We start from the raw sequence: 27,623 nt of genomic DNA on the forward strand, positions 1-27,623 counted from the left end.
GCGAAACCCAACCTGTTCATTACTGACCCAAGCACACAGAGAGAAAGAGATGGGGGCAAATGAAACATGCTCCGGCACACAGAGGAAAAGATGGAGGGAGGATAACAGACGGAGAAAATATTTGGGAGTTTGGTATGTATACACTGTAGCATATCATCGTTATGGTGATTTCATCACAGTGTGTGTGACAGCAGCATATTGTGCAGTGCACTGTCACAAAGGCAGTCCCCAGGTCAGCTAAGCGCACCCTGCCAGAGCAGTCTGCAGGGTCCCTAATGAGCCGCAGACCCTCAGAACAGCAAACAAGCTTACTCTTGAATACTAGCTACAACAGAGAAGAAGATGAAAGAAGAAGTGCCACCCCTTCATCCACAGACACACACACACACACACACACACGTTTCTTCCTCTCAGCCTGGTAAGATGGAATCATTTACTTTTTCTTTTTACCACTATCTTCCTTACTCTGCATGCTTTTGGCCCACATCTTCTTCTCCCTTTTGTTGCACAAACTTGTTATTCACAGATGCTCCCCATTTCTCCATATCTGCCTATCTTTCTCTTCCCTCTTATCTTCCCCATCCTTACTAGAACATAACAAGCTCACTGACTCCCACTCTGTGTGTACCAGTGCCGTCCTGTTTTTATGGGGTGACAAATTATCCCAGTAGAGAACCATGCTGCCACTGCTGAGCAGTAAACAACGAGCTTGCCTGAGTGGAAAAATACAGGGTTAGGAGCAGCAAAGGATCCTTTCACTGCTACTGCTTTCCATGCTGCCTCCTTTTACCCTACTCATGCTTCCCTTCCAGGCTGAGAAGCATGCCCACTGCTTCCACATGGCTCATGCCCAGCAAGCACAGCCCTGGTGCAATGAGCCACAGCTTAACACCATCTCAGATTCTGACAGTGTGATTGCAGCTAAGGAAATGGAGCAGAATGGAGAGTAGCGAAGCCAAAATGACAAGTCAACAGGCCTGAGAGTGGGTGATTACTGGGTAATGAAAGAGTAATATTTTTTTGTTGGTTTGAAGTTAAGCAGGAAGCAGAGATGGTATCTTACCACACCGTAACCCCACCAACAAGCCCCCTTACAGGAGTGAGAATTTCTTGTGGCAGCATTAATTTACCGCAAAAAAAAATGATTCTTTTCATCAGAACTCCCGTTCGCTGATAAGATAACTGGCCCAGCAGCTGCTCATCTCATTATTCTTCTACTGCACTACGAATAACCCAGTAACCAACACCAACACCCTTTCACAGAGCTACAGCAAACAGCCAAAGTTATTTTTTAAATCATATTTTACACGGAAACGTTGTAATTTTGCAATATTGTGATGGCAAACAAATCCTCAGTAACTCTGTGGGACTGTGACGATGACTATCAAGATATGACGTGGTCATGTTGTTGGGCTTTGGGCAGTTCAGGCAGGATGCGGTCTTACTAATTAATTCAACAGACACATTTTGTGTGAGTCGGATGTTAAAGACCATTTTGTGTGTATCTGTTCAAATTATTGTTTAAATGTAACCTATATTGAGCCGTGCTGTTCAGACTTATAAAAACATAAATGACATATGGGCAAAAAACAAAACAAAAAAAAACCTGATTTGGGCCTGATTTGAGCTTTTTGAACAATAGGAGGACATGCTTCAAACCTTGCTAAGCACCTTAGAGACAGGCATCCAGGTCTGTACTAAAAGATTCAAGGGAAGAGATTTTCAGTTGTATATTATAAGTTGAGAGAAAGCTCTCGTGCCCAACTTGATCACTAATGTTAATTCCATAATTGATGACAGCACAAATGAAACATGCTGTTGTTGAACTGTGCACTTTCTGCACACTGGTGGGGAAACAGGTTGCTGTCCAAATACTAAAAATATGGCATCACAGATGACCCAACTCTGAACACCACTTTTTGTTTTCAATAACAGTAACGCTGTCATTCCCATGTGAGTGCTCTATTTCACACTTGTTGCAGGAATTGAAATGTTCAAAAATACTGTACGTTTACTGCTGAATCTTCGCCGTGGTTTTGAGAAACATGAATTTCAGTAGCACTTTTACCAACTACTAAAATTCTTGGATCCTGACATCCCTACCTGCATGCGTTTTTAGTCATGGTGGATGTTGTTACAGGATGGAACAGCTCATTGGGGCAGCAACAACGCAGTGCTGTGTGTTACAAACACTCTGGACTCACAGCAGAGTCGCAGAGGACACCGATGAAAAAACAAAAAACAAGTCAATATTGCAATTTAACATACAAAAGATTCAAAAATTCCCCCCTTTTCTGTAATATTCAGTGCACACAAGCTATAAGTGATAAGCCTCATGTTGGCCACGCATATACAAACGCACATCTCGCTGCATTTCTCTGACTTCCAGCTGACTGGTGCAGCGCCTCTCTCACACCGATAGCAACGTTCTCCAGAACAATAAACTACAGTAAATTACCTCTGTATTTTGATCCAACTTCAGTGATGCTCTCTCACACGCTGGCTGATGCCAAGAAGTGTTTGAAGATCAGATAAGCAGACCTGTTTTTAATCATTAACTTGTCAAACACAGCCCTGTGGGTCTTTTTTGAAAGGCTGTTCCATACGCACATCCTCCAACTGGTCAATGTGACGTTACTGTTTAATGTGGCCTCTTGCTCACCCACATCATGCTTTGCTTCTGGGGAGGCCATCTTCACTACAGTTCGCAGCACCACAGTTAAACTTGTCTGGGTGTTAAACTTTCTTCGTCCACTCTCACTCACTTGCTCTGCAAACAGGGGAGGGCAGATCTCTGCGTGTGAAGCCCGAGGGAACACGTCTTTTATTATTGTAAAAAAACAAAAAAAAAACCCATTTAACTGAAGTTTTTAATATTTGAAATTTGTACTTTACTGAGCCCAGCTCAGGTATTCAGACATTAGTCAAACAGTAAGAGATTTCTATAACTATTCAGCAATTCAGTCTGTTAGTGAAAGTTCGCTAAATACTCCTTGGGTAGCAATAATTTACCTTCCTGTGCATTATAAATCAATTTCCCAAGCCTGTCTTTGAGGGCAGAGGCCACGACAATAATCTCCTACGCAGTGTCATACCATCAGCTCCTACCCCGTTCCTCCTACTCAGGCCGACAAATTACAATCTCTGAACACTGCATAACAACGAGTAAACAACAAGCCATTTCACGAACTCCTAATGGAAAAGAAACCACCCTCAGGGAAGACTAAATATATTGTAGTTAAGTAGGTGCCACAGTAATGCCAAACTGTAATGGTGAACTCTTAATTAATGAGAAATGGTGCACCCCCATGGGGCACAGGAACTACTGTATCACTAGGCCAATACAATTACAGGAAAGACATTTTGGTTGTGGGAATTTGTGTAAATACATTAGGTGCAAAATGCATGCCAGCTCTTGTAATAGACATCAGATCAAACACAGATAGTTACATCCAGCAGTTATTCCACATGGCCTGGCTCAAGGAAGGATGAATTAGACCCAAGAGCCATTAGTCATATGTGACCCAGTCAGGCATAATCAGAGCCTAATTCAACAGAGATACCACCACTGAGGCTAAAGCCCGGTCCTCATTAATCATTGCAGCATCAGCTACAGCATCGCTCTGGCTTTAGTCTTTATTAATGGTACCCCACTTTAACTCCCTCTGCATTTGGTCAAGCTACAGCGCTGCAAAATGGCAAAGATCAAAGTCCAGAGATGCACTAAGTGGTACCCACAATGCACCAGAAGGGGTAAATTAAGGCCATGTGACTAACACATCGACTCACACTGAGCTCAAACGCTTTCAATTAATTTTATTCCGAAAAGCACAAAACAGCTTAAGAGCTCCAGATCAGGCATTAAGTAATCTGCCACAGCGAGATCCTATCTTTTCCTTTCTCTCAGATAAAGAATTAGCTAAATGTGGGGAGAAAAGGGACGTCTTGGGAACGCACTTGCTGAGTGAATACATTACGCAGAAAAAAAAAATGCCACGGACGCAGATTTCAAGAGTTTGGGGAATTGCATTTGTCATTCTGTGGGCTGTAATACACTGAAACAGTAGATGAACTAAGCTTCTGTATCTGAGCTGAGGATGATACTGTAATTTCTATTATTTGGGAAGTTATAAATTACACAAACAGGCTGCTCTCATCCTCGTTTCCAATCATCTCTCTATCATCGATAAAAAAAAAGGCATAAAAATAAACCAAACAATACTCAGCAATGAATTCAGTGCATTATCCAACTTTTTATTGACCATTTTTCACATCACACAAGTCTTTATACTAGATCAAGGGAAGCCACAATAAAAATGAAACACTACAGCAGTTTAGTGGAAAATGATCAAATCTTGAATGAACCTTTGCTTTCAGTGACTGGTATGACCCCCCCTTCTGCAAAAACCTTAACTAAACATCACTAGTAACCATGTCAACTCCGGGATGTTTGTTGTCTTGCTTGAGTAATCTGCATTGCTTCAGGTCCTTCCACAGCATCTCTGTGGGATATGAACGATAAGACCAGGACTTTGACTTGGTCATTTGGAAACACTACAGATCTTTAGCTTTACACTTTCAACGTGTGTTTAGGACCATTCTCTTCCTGCATGATCATCCTAGTCCAAAGCCAGCAAAGTAGGCAAAATTCATGAAACTGTCACCACCCAATTTCACAGATGGGAAAAAAATTCTAAGGCTAGAATATTATGTTACATTACGACACAACATAACTGGATACAATAGGATGGGATCATCGATGTCTCATCCATCCACAGAACATTTTTCCAGTAACATTTTAGTGCATCTACGAGGTCTTTAACAAACTGGCAGCAATGTTTTTATTTCTTTTTTTCCCCCCGAGAGTAGTGGCTTTCCTTTTGACATGTCTTGCTCTTGCTGTGATCGCTGCTGTACCACTATGTTCGATAGAGTAATAAAGTTCTTTAAAGTTCCCCACTGTCGGTCTGACAGTCGACTCTTTTTACTACTTTCCAAGCAGGTGAGCATCAACAACTCCACCATTTTTAGAAATCTTCTTTATTGACCCATAACTTAGTGAAAACCCAGATTTCTCTTTATTACATAGGTAGAACCTCCCAGACTCACACCTGATTGTCATGCCACATCCAAATAGCAGTAGGACTTGTGTGAAAATCTAATTTTAGGGTCGTTTTCATGCAGAAGTAGAAGAAGATTCCTAAACGTGTGTAATACTGTAACTGTTTCAGAGAAGGAAGAGATATTTTATTTTAATCGATTTAAGAATTCCTTGTTTTCTTCATCATCCCATTTTGTTGCTAGTTTACTTGGTCTGCTAATCCTGAGCTCTGCAAATATAGTGCGAGCTGGTTGCGGAACACACAGGTGGTAATACTTATTTTTCTCCAGGCTCTCTCTTTTTGCGACTGTCTCTGTGTATTAATAAAGTGGAGATAACAGGAAATTTCTTTGCTCAAGTCGGAACATTTTCAACTCCGGCCCACCGCGTCTTTGCCGCCTAAGGCGCATCTGCGTCTGCTTACCTCCCTACACTTCTTTCCATTGACTTTGTATGCCATTACACTTCTTCTAAATATTGTTTTGTGTTGTATAATTCAAATAAAGGGCAGCATTTATTGAATTTGCTATGGAGTGAACCAGAGCGGGTTTCCTCTCCCTGTGAACGGAGAACAAATAGGAAGTGGAAAAGAGAAAACCTGGAGTGGCCCGGAGCAGAGTGATTACAGAATGATTTGAGCGTGGAGATGAAATTGCTGTTGTTGCAATCTGTTCGTGTGTGTGTGTGAGTGTGAGAGAGTGTGTTGCAGTGCAGCCTATGAAACAACTGCTTCTGTTTCAGCTAAGATTCCCCAATCATTTGAGGGCCTCTCAGGTGACCGTCCCTCTGACAAGACCAGGGGCTGGCAATAATGCTAGGGCCGAGTCCATTTATAGCACTGTTCTCTGGGATGCTGAGGCAGGTTTACAGCTACACTGAAATTCAGGCCTATATAATTCTTCAATCTCTTTGGTCCTGTAAAAGGAACTATGTATGGATACCAAAAAGTTTGGACGATGCTGAATTCTTCAAGAGATATCTTCATCCCAAGTAATGGGTGATGTTGCAGTGCTTCAGCTAGGACCTGTGCCCCCCTGTAATATACCCAGACTTAATCACATTATCTGTTCGATCGACTAATTTGCTTTAACTGCTGTTAAAGGCAGCACCTCCACTCCAGATAAATCTCACCCTCATACATCTCTGTCTCTTGAAATTCTGCATAAAAATTCTGGCTACTAAAAAAGCCAGTAAATGTTAGACTGAATGAGTCTGTTGACTGCATTAGGAATCTTACGTGACACACGTATGCATCCTACGCACAAGTAACTATACTTTTGCAGTATTTGGCTACACGTTTGGAAATTACTACTTATCTGGCATAAAAAAACTCCAAATCAAATCACGGAATACGTTTGGCTGTGGCGACCTCTGAAGGGAGAAGCCGAAAGCTATTGATCTTTCCACATTTTTGGTTTGTCCTACAATTAAGAAGACAAGGACATCAGGATCATACAGGAAACATGTCTTCATTGTCAAACACTCGTCAAACTTTTTTTTCCCCAGTGCAACAGACAAAACAAAGCTTTCTATATTAATTTCTGTGTTTCTTATTTGTTGGTGAGGGGTTACTCTAATGCAGCTCAAGCACTTTATTCATACGCCAAAATGGCTGTGGTACTTTCACCATGAACACACCTAATGCTTTAATTTTGCCGTGTCTGAATGTGCATGAAGAGGCTGTTTAAAATGGTGTGGGGAGGAGTTGCTCTTTCCTACAAGACTCTCTTCTACTTGTGCTGTCAATACACAATGAGGGTATGTCTTCTTAGGTGGTTAATCAAATTGGAAGCATGGCTGGACTCCCAACACTTCATCCATTTGGTTCACTAGGTTATTGGCGCAAAGCTTTTCCCTCAAGAGATTTTTAATGCACACGACTAAACCCGTTTTAAATGGACTTACCGATGCATACACCCTCTCAGCCGGTTTTACTTAAACCGCCCCCTTTGCCAACATTCACCATTCAACCACAAAGCACATAAACACACCCTGACCCCTTTTCTCTCTGGTAACTAGCTTCATTTTAGTCGAGTCGGACAAAAAGAACAAAATCCATTATCGAGATGTCATATAGCAATGAGCATTTCAGCGACTGATAGCTGGAGAGGAGATCCAGACAAAATGAGATGAGAGAAATAAAGGAGTAGGGTCAGACTAAAGGGGCAGGAAGCCGTAAGACAGGGGGTTAGAAGAGAATGAAGATAACGCATTCAATCAGCCTCCACTATGAGAAGCCTCTCATTAACTATTCCTGTGATAATGACGGGACAGAGGAAGCCACTTTTACGCCGTTATTAGAAACTATGTCTTTTCCTCCTTTTGCTCATTTTAGACTTTCTATCCTCACTTTAGTCTCCAGAGAGAGCTTCATATTTCTGCTTTTCACTCTCTACAAGCGCAAGGCCCCCTTAAACTGGTGGCACTGTCCTTCCTATGGTTGTCCCTGATGCCTGAGGACGTCACCCGCAGAGACACTTTCAGCTGGAGTCTTATTTTGCGCCTTCGAAGTGAATGCCCACATTCACCTTCTCCAATTCCGATTTTAAACCACACTCCTCAAATTTTGGGAATTTCTACCAAACATCTCAAACTGCAGTAACCACAGACTGCTTCGCCACTACTCAGTCACTCGGGGGAAGAAAAAAAAAAAAAAAAAAACCTCGGGGCAGAGCCATATTACACAAATGTGGTATTTGAAGTCCAACTGTTATTTGTACTCTTGTGGCAGCCAGAGAGACAATATGAAGCCCGGCAGCAGAGCTATCGGGTGCCTTATAGAAAGCATTAATTTCCTCGAGCTTACAGAAACACATGTAGCTGCTACAGTCAGTGCATTGATCTCATACAGTAAGTACGAAAGCTGCTGGAAGAGTAATTTCATGCCATGTAGGCTCCCTCTGCTTTACTTGTATTCTTGCTCACCTCTGACTGAATAACCAGACCCACAGGCTCCCTTCACAGCAGGTGCTCTGTTAGTGCCTAACCCCCCTCCCCCCATGCCCCCTCGCCCACCCACCCTTTCCCACCTCATCACTCCCTCCCACATCACATCCAGCACACAGGAGGCCATGTTCCCCTCAGCATTAAGACGCAACACTATGTTACAGCTCTATTAGCTAACTAATCTGAAAGAACTTTATTTTATTAGCCCCTTAAGACTCCTGCCAAGGCCCTTTTCATCCTTTATGGATTCAGTAGCTGTGCGGGCTCCGTCTCCATGCCCCCCTCCCTCTCCCTCCTGTCTCTCTCAATCTTTCAATTCCTCCATCTTGCATGCTTGCCCACCCCTTCTCACACAATGCAGTTATGTGCTACTTGCAAGGGTTGCAGCAACTGTGCATTACAGACGCGTGCACACACATACACAGGAAAAACTGCACGCAACTCCCGAGTTTCCTATCAGCCGAGACTCACTGCACACCAAATGAGCAATAGAACAGACGATGTATGAAGCATTGAAAGGCAAGGAAACACACAGCAGGGACCTTCAGTTTCCAGCAAAATGGACCTCCAGTAGCAATTTAAACATTCAGGTGTGAACCAATGGCCCTACTGACACCTATTGTGGGTATTTGCCTTATATGGTTTCTACTCCATCTCCCAACTTACTCTCTCTGCACCACCGAACAGCTACACACTCTGTAGTGTGTGAGCGGAAGTGAGGACTCAGCATGCTGCTGAAAGGCTCAGCATCAGTGAGCAGCCCGAAACACGGTAGGTTCTTTGAGTTTTACCATCCCATAGTTCCATTAGCACATATGATGTTGTCTTTCACCAGACCCCCGAAAATGTATTATATTCATATATTTGACCTGCAGTCATAATATCAAGGAGAACGCTGGCAAGAGAAGGCTGCACAGGCATTAAGCTTGAATACACAATACAATGTAAATACAATGTAAGTACCAACTGTATGTGTTCTTACAGTGCTAAAACAACACTGAGGGAAGGTGTAGCATATTTTTTTGGGTAAAATTAATATGCATAGAGATGTGCATTTCTGTGTGCTCCAAAATAATGCACATATCATGAATAATCTGTAATCAGTGAGAAGGTCAAGCCTCACTCAAAACCTTGTGAGCAAATATCTCGAGTTTTGCTCACCACTGCATTACAGCCTCGATTTTGCCCAAATCTACTCTGCTTTACTTTTTTGGGAACTTCTTTTTTCTTCTGCGGTTACAAGCTGACTGTGGCTGCTCAACGACAATGCAGGTAGTAGAAGTAGTTATTGCCTATAGCCACAGCTCATTTATAACCTCAAATAAATAAATAAATATATAAATAAATAAAAAGCAGAAGTAGAAACTATACAATGCTTTGGAAAAGTGCATTAGCATACCTTATCTTGAAAGTGCAGAACTTTTATAATTTGTGAAAGTCACACAAAAAGCAATACATTTGTTAGATTTGGCGAAGCATAATATATGTAGTTACTTGCACGGAAACAAACACGTACTGTATGTACAGTATAGATGTGCAAACAGATGGTTTTGGTAAAGTACCTGAACTGATTCACTGTTAAAGCATAACACTGGCATTTTTGTTATGTTCTATGATTTTTGAATCATTGAAGTTACTCGTGCATCATAATAAACAAACAATATGTACCCAAATGAACACGAAGAGCAATGGCTCCTACAATAGTTTGTGATGGGCAATAGAGGAATGACATTCATTGTGAATTCTGGTCTTTTGAAGAAATGTGTTGATCATAATTAGCTCAAATTGTAGCAACCTTTTATGTAAAGTGGTGGAGAAAAGGCAGCAGAGGGGAGCTTTGATTCAGCAGGTGGTGTGAAACCTTTGCTCCGGCGTGGCCAAGATGTTTTTATCCTCATTATGGTGCTAGTCCATTATCTCAGCTACTGTTTATGACGGCACTGTTGTGAAGCTTTGGTGGAGGAAAATCAGAGCAAAACTGAAGTGACATCAAACAGAGGGCAGCCTCCTGATGCACTGCGCTGAAGGGGGGCTTGGACGTCTAGTTCAAAATAGAAGGGCTGATGACAGGGTGGCCCAACAGCAGAGTCCGGCCCGCACGGACTACATGTGCACACATACAAGACAGACCCAGGCACAAAGACACAAAAATTGCACACATGCACATGGCAGGAACGCTAATAATGGCATCAGAGTTGGCCTAATGATATTGGAGGGCAGGGTGTGCAGGCTTCCTTTGATCTCCCCTCTTTCCTTTCTCATACCTAAAAGCTTGTTGCAAATAAAGAAGTCAAACAGAGTATGAGAAGAAAGATACAGTAGACAGAAATTGAGAAAGGACACTGCAGTCCAACAAACTGTTTCTAAGAGCAGCCAGAGACAAATACAGCACGTTTGTCTGCTCCATCAGTCCAGCTGCCAATATTGACCCTGCACATCGGCCACATCTGCCGCCTCACGTAACGCAGTGAGAGAGTCTTCTAATCATGGGTGTCAATCAAATTTCAAACACTGCCTTCATATAAAAAACTGAGGAAAAAGTGTCAATGGGTCAAGGAGAGAGCAATGTGAAATGAGGAAACCCTGTCAGAGCTGTTACTACATCTACTGCAGTGAAGTATCACATCTTTTACTGTTCATGATGGATTGAGTGTGCACATGCTTCAGGGGGTGGGGGTGGGGGGACATGCCAATGCTTGGTCGGTCAAAAGATCAAGGCCTATGTTTGTCTGCACCTGAGAGGCAGGGCAGCAGATGTAGAGGCCAGGAAACAACAGTTGTGAATGAGTATCTAACCATTCAGGGCACCTAAAGTCGACTAAATGCCAAATGAAGAAACTAAATTTTCACTGTTCAATGTCTTTTCACTATTGGACCAAAGGTTACCAGCAGCAATGTTTGAAGGAAACCAACAAGGAATTTTTAGTCCGAAAACAGACTGTGTAGTAGTTTCCTCACTACCACTATAATGAGATTATTTCCACCTGAAAGTTTGTCTTTTTTCAGATGAACAGGCCCTAAATTATTTAGTTCTATTAAATATAGAAAATATAAAAATATCAGTGATATTTCAGACAGCACCTTTTCTATGTAGGACATTTATGTAACAAACAGTGCTCTGTGCTAGATATCACTCTTCTCAACAGTCTGTGGGAAATGGGGGGGCGGGGGGGGGGGGGGGGAATCCCAAAATGTCCGAGTGTTCATTTAAAAAGTTTACCAAAAACACAATCAAATGAAAAAGACAAACAAACAAACAAAACAACATCACACTAGGCATCGCAACTCACGCACACTTTCTGCTTTGCCTTGACAACTTTTCCCAGTTTCTCAGTTTGTCGGTGCCCCTGTAAACGTGTGCCTTTTATCATGGCCGCTACATCCTCATACAATCATTTCCTGGATCCCACAGGAGACAGAGAAACAGATGGGGAATGAAACACTGCTGCCCGTGTGCGGTGTGCACGCATGTGACGGGTAAATGTGAGGGTGTCTTAAGAAAAAGCACTGTGCCTTTTTGTGTTGGTTTTTGTTCTCTTCTTTTTTTCCACCTCAATTGTGTTTACAAAAATACACTCTATAGTGTAAAAATGACATTTTTCATGCAGCTGTGTATGTTTTAGTACATGAATGTGTGCACACGTGTTAGGAACAACCAAGAGGGATTATGGAAGAGAGCAAACCTGTGCGTAGGTTGTGTTCTGCAGCCTCCTGAATAGATGAAAGAAGTAGTAATTGGATATCACTGGCAAACCTATCTTCCTTTTCTTCTGTCTTCTTAGACTGTATTTTGAGCAGCAGACTGAGCACACTTCACCTTTTCCTGTCTTGTCATTCTATCTCAGACATAGCCACAAGTGACAGATCGAATTATTAGCACTTGGGAAAAAAAAAAGCAGTGAGTGAGATTAGCAGATCTGAAAATATAGTTGTGGTGCTAATGATGCAGTCTGTCCTCTCCGGGAGTGGCCCAGGGCGGGGCTCAGCTCCTCTGCACAGACCAAAGAGAACATTTTAAAAAACAAAAAATAAATAAATGTAAAAACCCCTGCTTTGAAAGTTTAAACCTAAAACTGGAATGCCTGCATTAGCAGCTTTGTGCTCATTATGTCTGCAGTGAGATGCGTGGAAGGCTTCAAAATCCAACATTTCTGAACCACGTCATGCAGAGAATCAGCATAGTTGTGTCAGAGATTCAACACACTCTTTTCAGATATTCTCTTTCTGCTATACCTGCTGCGATTCTGTCAAGAAGAAAATAGAAATCTGTAAAGCAAAGGAATTTGAAACAAGCCAAAGTGGGAACTAATGACGGGTCAACCAGTCGTGTGTGTAACAAGGAAACTGTTAGTTGGTCACCTTTTTTTTTTTTTTTTTTGAAGAAATTCGCCTTTAGGGCAGAATAACGAGCTTCATTCCCTGTAGCTGTCATCACTGGGACGGGCCAAGCAATGTAAACTTAGGGTGACGCACGATTGATTGACCATCTAACTTCCCATCTGCAGTCTCTCTATTAGTCATCATGTTTGCTCTGCACAAATGCCCCACGTGCCAGAAGAAACAAACACCATCAAGACACTCGTTAACTTCTTCCTCTAAACATAGCCCACACACTGGGTATAAATATTTAAAAGACCAAGCTGGAATTCACAATATGACAGCATAAACATCATAGTAGTCAGTCCCAGAAATCACTGGGTTTATATTTGTACAACTTTCATAATCAGCTGTTTAAAAGCTATATAAAAAAAAAAAGACTTTATGTGATGAATAACCTTAAACTGCTACAATTACAGCTTAGGGTTTTTGATTTTTAGAATATTCTATTATTTCTCTGAGAATTCAATAGCAGACAAAAAGGTAAAATTAGCCTTTTGAGTGGGCATATTTCATGTAGACTCCGTGTGGGGAGGCAGTAAGTCTGGTGGGCTGTGATACACGGCAGCTCCAGAGTTCTGTCATTTTACGAGAGCTTTAAAGACCTCGGCCAGGAAGCAAAGAAGATTTAGCGAAGGTGGTGATGCTAGCCAATTCACGGGGGCCGTCCCCACTTCTTTGATCACTGGTGTATATTGTCTTCTGAAATGGCATTAAAAAGGTGGGAGCCCATTCCAGCAGACAGTTGAGCAGTTTGAAAAACAGCCACACAAATTTAAGCTACAGTTTTGAGTAAAAGGTCCCTGGCAGCTGCACCTCCAAATCTCTCGCCCCCTTTAACTGTCACATAATGCCTGCAGTGATGTACTGCAGTGGCTGCTCTGTACTCAGTCATTACCTATTGGTCTACAGAAACAAAAGGCATTCCCATCCTTATATGCCACTCTTATGCTAGTGTAAAATGTGGTGGGTCATCTGTTCAAGCACCCCACTTATTTCACACAGCACTACTGGGCCTGCAGGTGAACTCTTAATACTCCATAAACACAGTATATAGAAAGAGAGAGTGAAGAGCACGGCAAAATAAGATAATAGGAGGTGGGGGGGGGGGGGGGGGGAGGGAAAACTGTCCCCTTGAACACAGCAATTAATCAATTAGCCAAAGCAAATCAATATTCCCCGCCCAGCTTGGCAGGCTGACAGCACTCAGGTGTAATTAAAATTGTAACTATTGGCAAATCAAGATGGATAGAGCAGCTCGTGCCTTTTCTGCTCAGCTCTGAGAGAGCGATTATCTTTGTGTGACCAATGCACGCGGGGAGCAGAAATGCAAAAGGTGTCCATGTTCGTGTGAGCGAGAGCAGCACCCATGAAAGCGGGGCTACCAATTAGTGGGCTTGAGTTGAGGTCAAGTGAAAGTAATGCTTTGGGTCAAAGTCCTGAGTACAAACATCCATCTCACTCTGTCACCTTTCATTATCATTGGGTCATTCCTATTAAGGTAAGAGTGTTGGTCATGTGTGAAGTGCATCCAAGCAAATGATTATCAAAATGTTAATCTAACAAATCAGCATTTGGGAAAGTGTAAGCTGTGAGGAGCCGTGAAAGTACAGCATGCTTTTCTTCCAAAGTGGTTCCTTAAACCTTTCACGGTAACCAGGTTACGGTCAGCTTTCTTTAGAAAGTCGCGTCATGCTAATGGGAATCCTCGCTTTCAATATCGAGGTAGGGGATTAAGGAAGGCTGATTTCCCCAGGTAGATTTGTCTCAGAGAAGCCAATTTCTCTGCCATGCATACACGTAACCAGGTTTCAGATCAGGTTCTTTACACGAGCGCATGTGCAAGACCAAAGGCTACAGACAGTGCAAGTAGCAGAGGGAATGGCCGAGAGATCAATACATGGGACGATGCCACCTTGTTTTTAAACCAAAGCCTGCTCAAAACCTCCAGAAAACTGAAACCAACACAAATAGGTCTGGTCACAAATTGGTCCTAATCATGGTCCTATCCCTGGCCTACCCATCCACTGGATCACACAGTGTTCAGTCAGTAGCTGGACGAGGGGGGAGAAGGCCGACTATACCTCAGTTGGCAGAGTAGTCATCAGCAAACCACAGAGTCAGCGGTTCGACTCCTGGTTCACCTGGCCACAAGCTGAAGCGTCCCTAGGCAAGACACCGAACCCCCAAGTTGTCCCTAGTGTCTGCTGATTATTTGATAAATAAAAGCATCTGCTGACTGACCAATCGTAATCGAGTGAAATGTATCATCAAACTACTGCTTGACTGAACACACCGGATCCAGGTCATCAACAGGGGTTAGTGCAGTGATAGCTGGAAAACAAGCAGAGCAGGATGCTTGAAGACAAGGATTGAGAACCACCGTCACATCACAGTATGTGATGCCCTGGTTGGATCGATATGATATCATGCTACAGCTAACTTGATTCCCAGAAGTTGCATATTGTCTCTTTGAGTGCATGTAAACTCGTTATCTCATTACATGAGAAACTGGGTTTTCTGAATTAACGGTTTACTTAAGTGCATAATTATGGGATGTATGTCAATTAGTGAGTGATGAATGAAACTACATTTAAGCACATACTAATAGGTGAGCTGGATGTGACGATGGAGGAGAAGCTGGCTAAGGAAGCAACTGGAATCTTGCCAGCATCAGGTGAGAAAAGTGTCACATCTCCAAGTTTCACATAAAACCTTTTGATTAGACTCTAGTTAATTGGTGAAGCTGTCATCACCTGCTTCCTCTCTTTTATACCGTTTGTGTTTTTGTGTGTGTGTGTATGTGAGACTTTTCTCACTTAAGACATTTCTGAAACACATCTGCTAACCAAAAAAAATAATAATAAAAAAATCATTAGAGTGGTGCTCGGTGGTGACATGGTGTTTGGCAGGAGTGAAAAGCAACTCTTCAAAAGCAATATCACAGGTATCCGTGATCAATGTGCAAATACCAGCAGAGAAAATACAGTTTTTGAGATGCGAGTGGTCTTCTCTTAGGGAACCATGCCTTACAGTAAATCCCCTGAGACTGGCCCCCCGAGTGTCAAACGCTGACAAATTTAAAATAGGAACACGTTTCAGGAATTTCAAAGCAATGCGTGGAAGCACTCATTTATTGCATTGTTAAAAGAAGGAGGAAATATTGGCCTCACATTGTTGACGCGCTGAGACGACATTTCATCAGTGCAGTCTGCCGTTTTGCAGGGGTCAATCCATAAAAAAAAAAAAAGTTCGTTCGAATTACACAAAGAAACGGAATATCTAAAGAAAAGGGACGTATCATTCAGTATATGCTTCTTTAAAAGCACAACAAGTCAGTCATAAGCGTCTCATGTGCATGTTACGCTTACTTACAGATGTGGTCGGGTCTGATCCCAATTCTGAATTCACTGTGTCTCATCATATCTCGCAACTTAGATCTAAACACACTGTAAAAAAATATGTTAAAAATCTAATGTTCAGAAAATGTAATTTTGCATACAAATATTTGTTATAATGATGACGTGTACTGCTTTCACTTCATGTGTTGAACCCGTTTAAAACTGCTGCAAAACTTAATGGACAAAAAGACACAAAATTTCAGGTCTATTCACAATTGTAGAAACACTGCCGACACATTGACAAAGCAGAAAAAAGGCTGTTCACATTTGAATTAAACTGAACATTTCCATCAAAAGACCATCATCAGTATTTTCTTTCAAATATTTCTGTCACTGTATCACTATTTGGACATGGAATAAAGTTACTGTTCCAGAATGTGAAGAGTCTCTTCAGTTTTTCTATGAGAGATTTGTTGTTTATTTGACCAAAGGTACCAGAAATCATCTTTTGAAAAGCCGTGATTCAAGGGCACAATTCCTGCAATTTAATTTTCTAATCTATCTAATTCTATGATAGAATTTTAAGTTCTTCAGTATAAATTTTAAGTCCTATGATTCAGGCTGTTCAAACTGTTTCAGTGGGCCGAAGTTACGTGAAGCCTTTGGTGTCGCCGGCCCACACATCTTGGGCGAAGGTCAACCCCGAAGATGTGTAGCAGTGGACGATTGAGTGAAGGACAGAAGGGGAATACGCTGTCCGAACACAAATTCCATTGAAGTAACAATTTTTTTTTTTTGCCGTTGTCCACACACAGAGCATCGAAGCTGGTCCTGCTGCTCTGCTCATGTGCTGCACACTCTACACCATCTGTGTAGACACCAGCATCATTCTAGGATTTCTGTGCATGATCACAAACACATCACATGCCTTATGCCTTGGGCAGTAGGTCAGCTTTGTCGTTAAATAAAGCCAACTGATAAAAAGAATGTGTAAATAGGGAACATAGCCGATAAAAGGCCTCAGATGCTGTGGTGGATGATGCAACTGCCCTACCTGGGGGACCGGAGAGAAGGACGCCGTGATGCATAAACATTCAAATGTCATTAGGCGACGGAATCGAAAACATAGCCTCTGAAAATAAAAGAACGCATTGAAACCCAAATGAACAAATACACTCATTTCTTCTATAATATATGAGTAATAGCTCATAACAGCCAGATTATCCTCCGAATGAATCTGGAAGCTGGAAGCGGAAAAAGTCTCACGTTGTAATAGTTCTCTTTATTCTGCGTTATTATTACGTAAAGCATAAAAATGTGTTCCCTCATCAAATCAAAGCATCTCACAAATCAAAGTTAAGGCAATTACAATCTTATTCCCCCCTTTCAAATGGCAACAGCTGTTTCCCTTGGTCAAAATTGCAGTGTAATTGCACACGGTAGCATATGGTTATGGCTGATTAATCCAACTGGGGGTGAAGGCCCCATTATTCCTGCATGGGATGGGTAAATAGACAGCGGATCCAAGTGCTGGATAGATGGGTAATGGGATGGCGAAAAAGGGAATGGCCCTTTGATGAGATGTCTGTTAAAAATGCCGTGATTGTCAGAATCGATCAGGCCTTCTGCCGCCCCTATCTAAGCCATTAAATTGATTTGCTCGTCGTCCGGCTTCTTCAGGAGAGAACCATGCTAGTGGTACCCAACTATGCAGAATGCAGGAGCAGTTTAGGCCGAATCCATTTTCATTCACAAAATATATGGCCCCAGGCATTTTCAATTTAATGCCCCTTCATGAAATCCATGAACAAGAGTTGCGGTGTTTTTCCCCTCCATCGTTTTTAGTCATCCAGCATTGCAGGGAGCTCATTATAGCCCCAGGGGAGCCCAGTGTGTTGCAGCATGTCAGGGACTGCTCACAGGCCTGCGGGCTTAGACTGGCCACCATGCGTACGCAGACACACATCCATAAGCACACACCCACTTACAAATGCACACAAATTTACAGTTCACCTGTAGCCACACAAAACGCTTTCTCCAGGGAAAGGCAATTACAGGGTTCAGGGGTGGTTTCCCAAGACCACAGCCAATCTGAGTGCATTTCTATTATAAACACACAAGGACCTGCACGGCTGAGTTGGGGTTGGGGGCCTCCTAAAGCTACTCGAAGGTCCACGCTCATTTCCATCTAGCCAGACGAGGGATGATGCTGGTAAACAAGTCCTGACTACGGTTCCCCCCTGCCTGTCACCACATGCATAATTGCCCTCTTAAAGAGCAAGGGAAAAGTTCAAGTCCATAATCACATCCGTACCGCTGGCTTTTTTTCTCTCTCTCTCTTGTTTTTTTTTTTTTTTTTTTTTTAAGAGGTGATTTTGTCGCCCACTTTGAAGGGCATGTGCTGCACTACCAGATACTGTGCTGCTGAATCTGAAGCGTGGTGTAAAAAAGTGTTTCCAGATGCTAATTACGGAGGCTGTGAGAGTGCAGAACTTTGGCTTGGCTTGGCTCGGCAATTATAGAAACACAGGACATGCTTTCACCACAGTGATACTCAAACATGGAGGATGGCCCCACCATAAATCCTCGTTCAGGCCAAAGCTTTATTGTTTCGACTCACACGTCAAAATGAAGAGCAGACTCAAAAGAAAAATGCTGTACTGGAAGGCAAAGTACAATACACATGTGAGCTATTAGTGTAACTGTACATCAAAGAGTAAATAGTACCACCTGCAAATAAAGGTGCACAAACACACAGGCTTTGTCTTTACAAATACACTCAATGCTCAGATACCTGCTGCACTCCCGAACACAAGATACAGCAAGCAATAAATCTTGAAAAGTACAGCAGAATGATCAAAGGAGTTGTTTAAAAAGACAACCGACAATACCGGTTTAATCCACTTCTGTCAGAGCCCCAATTAGGAATAGGAATATAGTTTACCTGTGATAATCAGCCTCTCACTACTACTAAAGCAAATTGTCACGCAAGTGGCTTTTATTGACAAGAATGTTGAGTACTGACCGTTGCCCTGTCCGTATATACGGTGACAATTACCAGCTGCCGTGGGGTGGCCTGTATTTCCAGTCCGACCAGTAGTGTGAACTGAACACCCGTTAATATCCAATACAAAGACAAAAAGGACACGCTGGCAAACACTGACCATAATCCTTTGTGTCATGAGTACATTCTAAGTACAATGAAATGGAAAGCGGCTGAGGTGCCAATGAGAGAATCTCGAAGCAAGTGTGGTCACTGACTAGATGGCGGCGAAACGCCATGGATTATGTCACACCGTTGTCACCTAGAAGCACCCTCTGAGGAGGGAGCCGTTCCTGGTGGCACCACTTTTATGTCACCCTGCCCCGAGTTAGATTAACCTCGTCTTCTGCTGCATTAAAGTATTAAAGCCAGAGTGGGATTTTTGAGTTTTACAGCCACAAAATCCAAAGTCCCCTCAAAGAGTGAGCAAAAGCTACTGCACTAGTTCTGTGAGAGGGAAGGTTTTCAGGCCTTGTTATACTTTTCCTCATCAATGCGTGATGTTGTTTACGGTATGGATGCACTTTAACTGAATTCTGGACTCCTGTCAGCACTTCGGGGAGAAAGTGAAGTGGAAATACCAGCATTAGTAAGGTGTTGGCATGTGCCATTAACTCTTGGGAGGCTTTCAGAACGACTTTATAAAATAAATGCAAGGAGCTGCATTGGTGTAGTTAATGGGGTCATGTTGCTTCAGGAACCAGTGACACATTACAATCCAGGAAGTCCTCGTTTATAACGATATCAGCTATGAGGTAAACAGTAAAAAAATAAAAAGTTGATGCTCATGTTACAAAGTGTGCCTCCACAGCATCTTGCCAAAATACAATGAGAGCACTACAGTACTCGTTTAATGTCACTCTCTCACTTTCACGCCTTGGCACCATTGTGCACGAGCCACGAGTCCATCTGCCTACACCGCTCATTTACCCGGTCATCAAAGGGAAGTTAGTGCGCTTGCCCGTTTGCAATAAGGACAAAGCAGGTGCCGGCTTTAATTATAGCACAATTTATAGTAAGGTGCCTTTTGGTGCCTAAAATATAGTGGGATTGTGTGTTAATGAGGAGACTTGGATGATGTTAAGCAGCATATAAATAGATCCAAATCAAACTGAGTCTGTCAGTGTGCTATAGTTTACATTAGACTCTGATAAAACTTGAGACGTGGATGCTTGACATACATTCACACATTACTATACTTCCTTCTTTCCCTTCCCTCCTCGCACATTTACACGAGTCCACAGAAGCAAGTTATCTTCACACGGTGAAAATGAGGACACAGCGGGCCCTGACGAAATTGGTTGAAGCTCTAAAGATGAAGTGCTGACAAAATCGTGTCACATGTTTTCATGTTAATAATGAACAAAGGAGCCTTTTATGCAAATAAACGTAACGCTGCATGCAAAGAGATGCACGCATAGACTAAAGATAGAATAGATAGAATATTCCTACAGTAATACAGTAGAAGAGTTTAATAATGATTATTAGTATGCAGTACTTTCCAAATACTGTACTGTAGAAGGTGCTGTGCTGCGTTAATGGCTCTGAATAGGTGAAACATTTTCAAATTGGATCTTTCAGATTTCTTTTCAATCCTCCCGAGGATTCACCTTTTGCTGAAGCTGTACAAAACAGACAGACAATCGTGTCAGGGAAGCTCAGTGAACGTGTCACCGTGTGGCGGCTTTCATTCCTTTGGGAATAACAGTGGCTTCAACGCACGTGTTCATTTGAATTTAAGTTACATTTGTTCACGGAATTTGTGAATAACCTCTGACTCAACTCAGGGGCCAAACTAATAAAAGCACAAAGTTTAGTTTGGGAGTTTACGAGTGAACAGCGTGTACTGTGGGTTTCCTTGTAGTTCTGCTCAGTGTTTTAATATGGAAGCCATACTCTCACTCTAAATTTATTTTTCTGAGTGTGTGTGTGCATAGAAATTTATGAACACTGACAAAGTTCCACACTCTTAACCGCTCCGATTGATTGGTATAGGGAAACAGGGCCCAGATCAATAAAAACAGCCCCACTCTGAAGAGCTCTGAAAGTGCTTTCCACCGAGAAAGAAAGAAAAAAAAAAAAAGCTCCTTCAGTTACGCCTCTCTCTTGGACTTGCCACTACTAGAGACCTTGGGTCGGAAGTTTTGTTTTATTGAACATAGCACAGACATCCCTCTGAGAAATCTATCACTGGACTTGGACCATGAGTTTCTCACCAGCCCAGAATACTAAAAGAGATATGCTGTGACCTTTTGCCAAAGTGCTGGACAGCTTTTTTTTTTTTAAGAGTTTGACAGGGCACAGGTGCTACAAGGAAACAGATCCTTCAGCGTGTCAATTAAGATGAGTGACAAATCAGGGCATTTGTAGTCTGCAGGACTCAACCTCACTGTTGCCACAAATTACTCCAATCTCAATCCATCCTTTTTTTTTTTTTTTTTGTGGCTTACTTTACAAATCCATCATGTCAGTTTTAAATAATCCAAAAAAAGAACACGTGTGACTGCTGCATAATAAAAGGAATGAGTCATCCAACACCAAAAGGTGCCTTTCAAAAGCAATAATCCATTAATGTTCAAACAATTCTTTCATCCAAACATGGCACTTCACACATCTGCTGTCTGTGTTAGATCCTCACAAGATTTGGGTTTACGCAAATAGAACATAGCCCACACATACAAAAACAGATTAACCACTCAGAGGAGGAGTCACGTGAAGGAGACAAAAGGTGAAATGCGTGAAATTGCGACAGTATATTTTTGCCATGTGCAACCAACCGCATCATCTGAAAGCAATCGACTAGCACACTGAAAATTTCCGTTGCACATCTATGATTATGTTTCTCACATTGTTCCCCCCCCGTGATAGAAACGCATCCAATTTAACTTCCCGCTGAATAAGTCAGGAGGCGCTTCCAAACTGCATGCATTTCATTCCAGCCAAACAATTTCAATCCAATCTCCTGACAGATTTAAAGTCGAGCTGACATCCTTGGCTTCTACTACTGTGTCAAGGTCCACGTCTAATACAGTAAGCTAAAAACAGACCACCACCCTAGTCGTGTCGTGCATCCTCGCCAGACAAGAGTATGAAGGAGCTGATTCCAATGGCAACAGTGTCCTGACAACCCCCCCTCCCCCCCCCCCCCCAAACACACACTGTCATATCCATCCTTATGGATGTTAATCTGAGTGCCATGCCTGTGACAGAACGCAGTCCTCGACTCCGTCTAAAGCTCCCGAAGTTGAGCAGCAGCTAGTCAGACTAATCTGGAGGCGCTGAGTGATGCAGAAGTATGTGTGCCAAATATGACATTCCAATAGAGTCCTCCCCTGCTGCTCCGAGCTCCAAAATAGACGTGTTAGAAATGACAAAAGCAGCAGGAGAGCCCAGCATTGTCTCGGCATGACCTCAGTAAATGAATGGAAGTGAACAGTAGGACAGAGCAGACAGCTCCTATAACTGTCACTTTGAACAAAATATCCAGGGTGAGTTGGGAAGATTTTCTGTTTTGTTTTATTGTTTGTTTGTTTTTTTCCCCCACGTGATTTAAAGAAGAACCAAGCATGTGCTTATGCTATCAATTTCAACTTATTTCATTTCAGTTTCAGAAAGATCCAATGTAAATTGTAGTCAGGTACGAAAGGGCTTCTTTTTTATTTTTTTCTTCTAAACTTCAGTGCTTATTTCCTCTTCCTGATTCACACAATCATGAATGACAACACACAAAATACAAGAAATGAAGATCTGCCCGCCAGGCCCCGAAGCAAGACTTCATAACACTTCAGTCTGATAAAGGCCGCTCTCCCATCGTTAAAAAGCCGTTTCAGTAGACTGGTCATTAAAATTGGCAAGCAGTGGCTGACATGTCCATTCAGAAGCATGATACTCGCCTCATCATGTTCTTTAATCACTGGATGGGAAAGAGAGCAGCTCGCACTGGGGTCACTTTCAACGAGCCGCACTCCGAATGGTCTGAAGAGAGTCCAATTAAATCCGACATTTTTTTGACCCGGGAGCGATGAAATCTGGGGGGGGGGGGGCATTGGTGGATGGACTGAGCAGAAAGAGAACAAATCTGACTGGCAGCCTTCAACCCAAACTTCACAAACACACACACACACTCACTGCACCCATGCATATCCCCAAAAGGCAAAGGATGCTCCTCCGTCCACTGCTGTATATAACGTCTTCCTATTTAACCGGCTTGGGTAAATAAGCATTCAGTGGGAAAGAGAGAGGACGGGGACTGAGCATCCAGCATCAGAAATGACAGGAGGAGGAACCGATACAGTCAGAAAAAGAGGAAGCTACACGAGTTATCAATCTCCTGCAAATGTCAGGCACTAGGATATGCCCTCATGAATGATGGATATCTACCTTGTTTGGTTTTTTTTTTCTCCATCTTCTCTACATTGTATTATTGAGTGAGCACCACTGAGAGCTTAGACTCCACCTTCAGAGGTAATACCCCCTCTTTACTGTGGCAGCAACACTCAATCCCAATTACCTAAACAGAGAGGGAGCAGCAGAGGTAAGAAAGAGAGGGCTAGAGAGCCACGTGTCAACATGAAAGTGTCAGCATCCTCTAAATAGGTACCTTCAAAACACATGAAATATGTGCTATGATGGGTCTAAATTGGAGGTTTTTAAACTTCTAAATGTCACAGACAGAAAAGAGTTCGACTTTAAGATTGCAGAGAGGACACACACTTCAATCAAGATCATTCCTCCTTTATTTTCCTAAGTTGCAATTACTTTGCAGAGAAGCCCACTGAGCCCCCTCAGCGATCCAGTGTGTTAACTACGGAGCCCAAACCTTTACTAAATGTAGGATAAAAAATTAAAAAAATGTTTCAAACTCTTGGGGCTTTTATTTAAATGTCTTCAACAGTCATTTCCCAAAGCAGCTGGCTTTTCACTTACAAATCCAAACTAGCATCAATCTGAAAGGAACAAACTGCTTTACAAAAGACAAAACACATCCTACAGGGAGATGATGGCTTGGTACAAACTAAATAAGGCCTGGGGTTACAGTTACAGTAGAGTCGCTGCTGCGCACCAAAGTCTCCACGGGAAAACACACACGGCTCTAATGGGATGTACTTCAGAAAAAGAAAGAAAGAAAGAAAATTGTCACCGATTCCCCGCAAACTGGCTGCGGCACCCGTTGCGCACAGAGGGAACAGTGCGCGTAATTCTCAAAGAACCAATTAGTTGTTGGCGTGTACTCTTCGACATGCACGTGCCTGCACGTCTGCGTTCATTTCCACGGCGCCAGTTTGCAGCGCATAGTTTTATTCCCACGGAGGATGCGTTGATTAATTAATTAGTGCTTATTAATTAGCTTTGCATATTTAACGGATGGGTTTCAACCACAGAACTGAGTTAAACACTAAAAGTTGAATAAAACGATAAAAAGCCTGATACGAACTTAATTAAGTTCAGGTTGGGTTGAAGTAAAATTGTAAACGCCTCACTGAAATATTTAATAAAGTTTAAAATAGCAGCAAGTGGGAGCCAATGTGTGAGTTTGTCAGTACACTGAAATTAAAAATGCGCGTGCGTGTCTGTGTGTGTGTGTGCGCGTTTACTCTCATACGCAAATGATCGCGCAAAAGACAAATAGTAATAAACACGTCACCCACCCATTACTGGCGCAACAGAACGCACGTTGTCACACACACACACACACACACGCGCGCATAATGGCAGGAGAGCTACACTCACTGACGGTGCTGTGTGGTGACTAAATGGCACAGTGCCGAGCCGGTGTCTCTCTTACCTTGAGCTTGTGTCGAATGGACGAGTACGGAAAGAAATAAAATCCATGTGGCGCGCCGCATCGATCTGCTCCAGGAGTCCTCACACATGGTTCCAAACCGGGCAGAGTGGACAACAAGTGCCCGGTGATGTTGAGTCACGGTACTGTGTCCGAGTCCCGATGCGTTTGCCCCCGCTGTCTGCCTGCTGTCGGCTCTCGCGCTCTGTCTGGGAAAACCTGCGGCCACTCGCGCCGCGCGCCGAGCTGAAGGCGCAAAGCGGAGCCGCTGCTGCAGCAGAGAAATTCGATTGGAATTGTTTTTTTGTTTTTTGGAGGAGCGTTTGCTGTTTGTTTTACAGTTCACATTCGCTACAGTTCCATCAGCCCTGTACGCCGGTGAATCAGCCTAAATTAATGGCTGCAACTCAGTCAGACGAATCCAGGATAAGTCCAAATGCAGCCCGTTTCTCGCCGCACCTGTAAGAAGCGGCACCTCACACTTCTTCACCCACACTTCACGCGTCCTTGAGATGCTGTTCCGTCTTCTTCTCTCTCCCTCCCTTAAACTTCAGCTTCTCTGTGGCTCGCCTCAACCTAGGGGCTACAAATATCCCAAAGAAGCGAACAGAGTTTTTTTTTTGAAAAGGAGCAGCAGAGAGGGAGCAAACCTTCACCCCCCCTCCGCGTAAAGTTCTTCTCCACAGCGCACAGTCAAGGTCGGTCGTTCAGTTTGACACGAGCACTGAGGAGAAGTTGAGAGTCTCGGAGAACAGAGAATGAGTCCGTCGGCGGGGGGGAGGGAAACTTGCGCGCAGTCATGGTCAGGAGCCTGCCGTGGAGGAGAGCCCGGCTGCCGGTGTGCGTCGGATGAGAACGAGTCCCGGGTTCTTTGTGAGGAAACGTTAGGATCTGATGTGTTGCCAGCATAGCGCAGGTTGCCACCATGCGGCAGAGCGCAACAACACACTCCCCGTTTTCCTTCAGCCGAGCACAAGATTTTCAGGAGGATTTGCTTTCCACATCACCAAAATGTGAAATGAATATAGTCCTTTGTTGAAAAGATTTAAGGAACATGTGTTCTGCTTGCATTGCCAAGGTTAGAGTCCTCGAGGATAAATCATTGTAATATTTCTGTGGGAATTTATGTGTCTGAGTTTATCGACCCTGTAGTGTTTTTTATTCCCCAAGGCACCATTATAGGGATTTACATTTTGGCTGCATTTTAATACTTTCAGGAATGATAACACACAGCACCCTGCTAAGTGTGGTTATATTATTTGTTTTCTTCTTCTTTTTTTCTAACTTGAGGCTGTGAAGCATAATTCCCCAGACTGTTTGAGGTGCATGAGATGAATAAGAGGGGGGGCACAAAAGGCTATGGTGAGTCTTTATGCAGCCAGGACTGAAGAGGCTGCATGTTATCCTGTCTTTATTCTGCAAGAGAAGAGGGAGGACAAAGAGGAGGGGAGGGTGAAAAATGAATGAGAGGTGGACAGAAGGAGGAAGCACAGAGGGAAAAAGGGAAAGAGAGTGAGAGAGAGAGGAAGGGAGGGGGAGGGGGAGGGAGGGGTGACTGAGCAAATGCTGTTTCCAAAATGACAGTATCAGTGAAGTGGAGGCTGGGAGGGAGAATGAGAGAGCGTGACTGAGCAAATGTCCCCGTCTTGAAAATGACAGAGCCTTGCCAGGAGAAAGCAGGAGTGCTTAATGTTTGTACTGTTTTTGCGAGCGGCCAGTCCCATCCAAGCCACCACAGGGCAGCGAAGAAATAACGCAGCGTGGTAATAGCTTCCCCCTACCCTCTTATCCAAAATGTGACACCTTGCACAAAAGTTAATAATAGGAGAGTTAACATCAGGAAAACCAAGACAGAGTGCTTCCTCTGCCACCCCCAGGGCTGCTCGGGGGCCCGATTATGATTTTTCAAAGTATTTACTGTGACTGAACTCAGCAAGAGGATAATTTAGAGAAATCCCTGGACACAGTGTTTTGAGCCACCCGCTTTTTCTGCACACAAGTGGAAAAAGCTGTTTCTTTGTGTCCCTCCCTGCAGCTCTTTTTCCTACAGATGCCAACGTCGCCAGGTGTTAGTCTGTGGTGTTGTTGAGCAATGGCTAGCTGTGATCACAGGTGCTAAAGCAGCTTACTGCAGACGGTGTTTACTTCAGTCCAATGCACCAGCCCTGGAATCAAGCTCACAACTGGCAATGCTGATGACTCAGAGTCATCTACAACAGACTGAACTTATTTCAAGTTCTTCTGACATTTGCCCTGCAGGTTCCATATTTAGCACCTTAAAAATCAGACCACAAGATGCCAGTCAGAAAGAAGGGCAAACATACCTGGAAGTTATTGGCACTAACACGTGTACTTTTCTTTTTTTATAATTAAGCGTTGATGTCAAAGGTGTGTATTTGCCATTGTTTGCCAGGCAATTAATTAACAGTATTTACTGTATATCTGCTATATATCTGTATATCTATAACAAAAGAACAAAGTAAAAGAGACACTCAGAAGCAAAACTCTCCCCAGCTGGAGCTGAGTAACAACAGAGGGGAAGGAGGGGGAAGAGAGGCGAGGCATCAGTGTTTGAAATCAGTCCAGATAAGCCCGAACCAAAGCTTCGACGAACAGCACGAACCTTTACCTGCGAACGCTTGGGAGGATTTCAGCCGAGATCAGAAACAGGCAGACACAGGGGCAGTGGACTGCGTGTTTGAAACTACAACAGCTATTAACAAATGTAAAAGTGAGGAGTAAAATTCATCTGTATGTGCATCATGCATATGTGTGGGAATGACAATAAGCCTGAACCTCAACAACGAGCCTGTAAACGGGTAACGACATCAGAGAAATGGTCCGTTGACTGCACAGATGGAAAAACAGAGGTCAGAAGTGCAAAAGAAAGGTGGGCCTAAGGGAGGACTCACCTGGGCTCCAGAGATATGTGAAGTTCATGTTCTGCACGCGCACACACACACACACACATACAGTACTTTGATACCCTGATGCACAACTAACTCCACAACTCAACCGTCAATGATATTTTAC

The 27,623-nt window shown here is 43.1% G+C and overlaps 2 protein-coding genes across 7 annotated transcripts in view; one reads left to right on the forward strand and one right to left on the reverse strand.

The window, feature by feature from the left end:
- Positions 1-24,828, reverse strand: part of sdk2b (sidekick cell adhesion molecule 2b) — a 254,571-nt gene extending 229,743 nt beyond the window's left edge. For all 6 annotated transcript variants that reach the window (XM_067487921.1, XM_067487919.1, XM_067487924.1 and 3 more), the window contains exon 1: positions 24,594-24,828. In XM_067487921.1, the coding sequence (XP_067344022.1) occupies positions 24,594-24,681 (88 nt within the window). In that variant the 5' untranslated portion in view covers positions 24,682-24,828. The remainder of the gene's footprint in view (positions 1-24,593) is intronic.
- rpl38 (ribosomal protein L38) overlaps positions 1-27,623 on the forward strand; it is a 422,602-nt gene that overhangs the window by 227,018 nt on the left and 167,961 nt on the right. The window lies entirely within an intron of this gene.

The sequence above is a fragment of the Channa argus genome, chromosome 20 (genome assembly GCF_033026475.1).
Source record: "Channa argus isolate prfri chromosome 20, Channa argus male v1.0, whole genome shotgun sequence".
Classification (NCBI taxonomy): domain Eukaryota; kingdom Metazoa; phylum Chordata; class Actinopteri; order Anabantiformes; family Channidae; genus Channa; species Channa argus.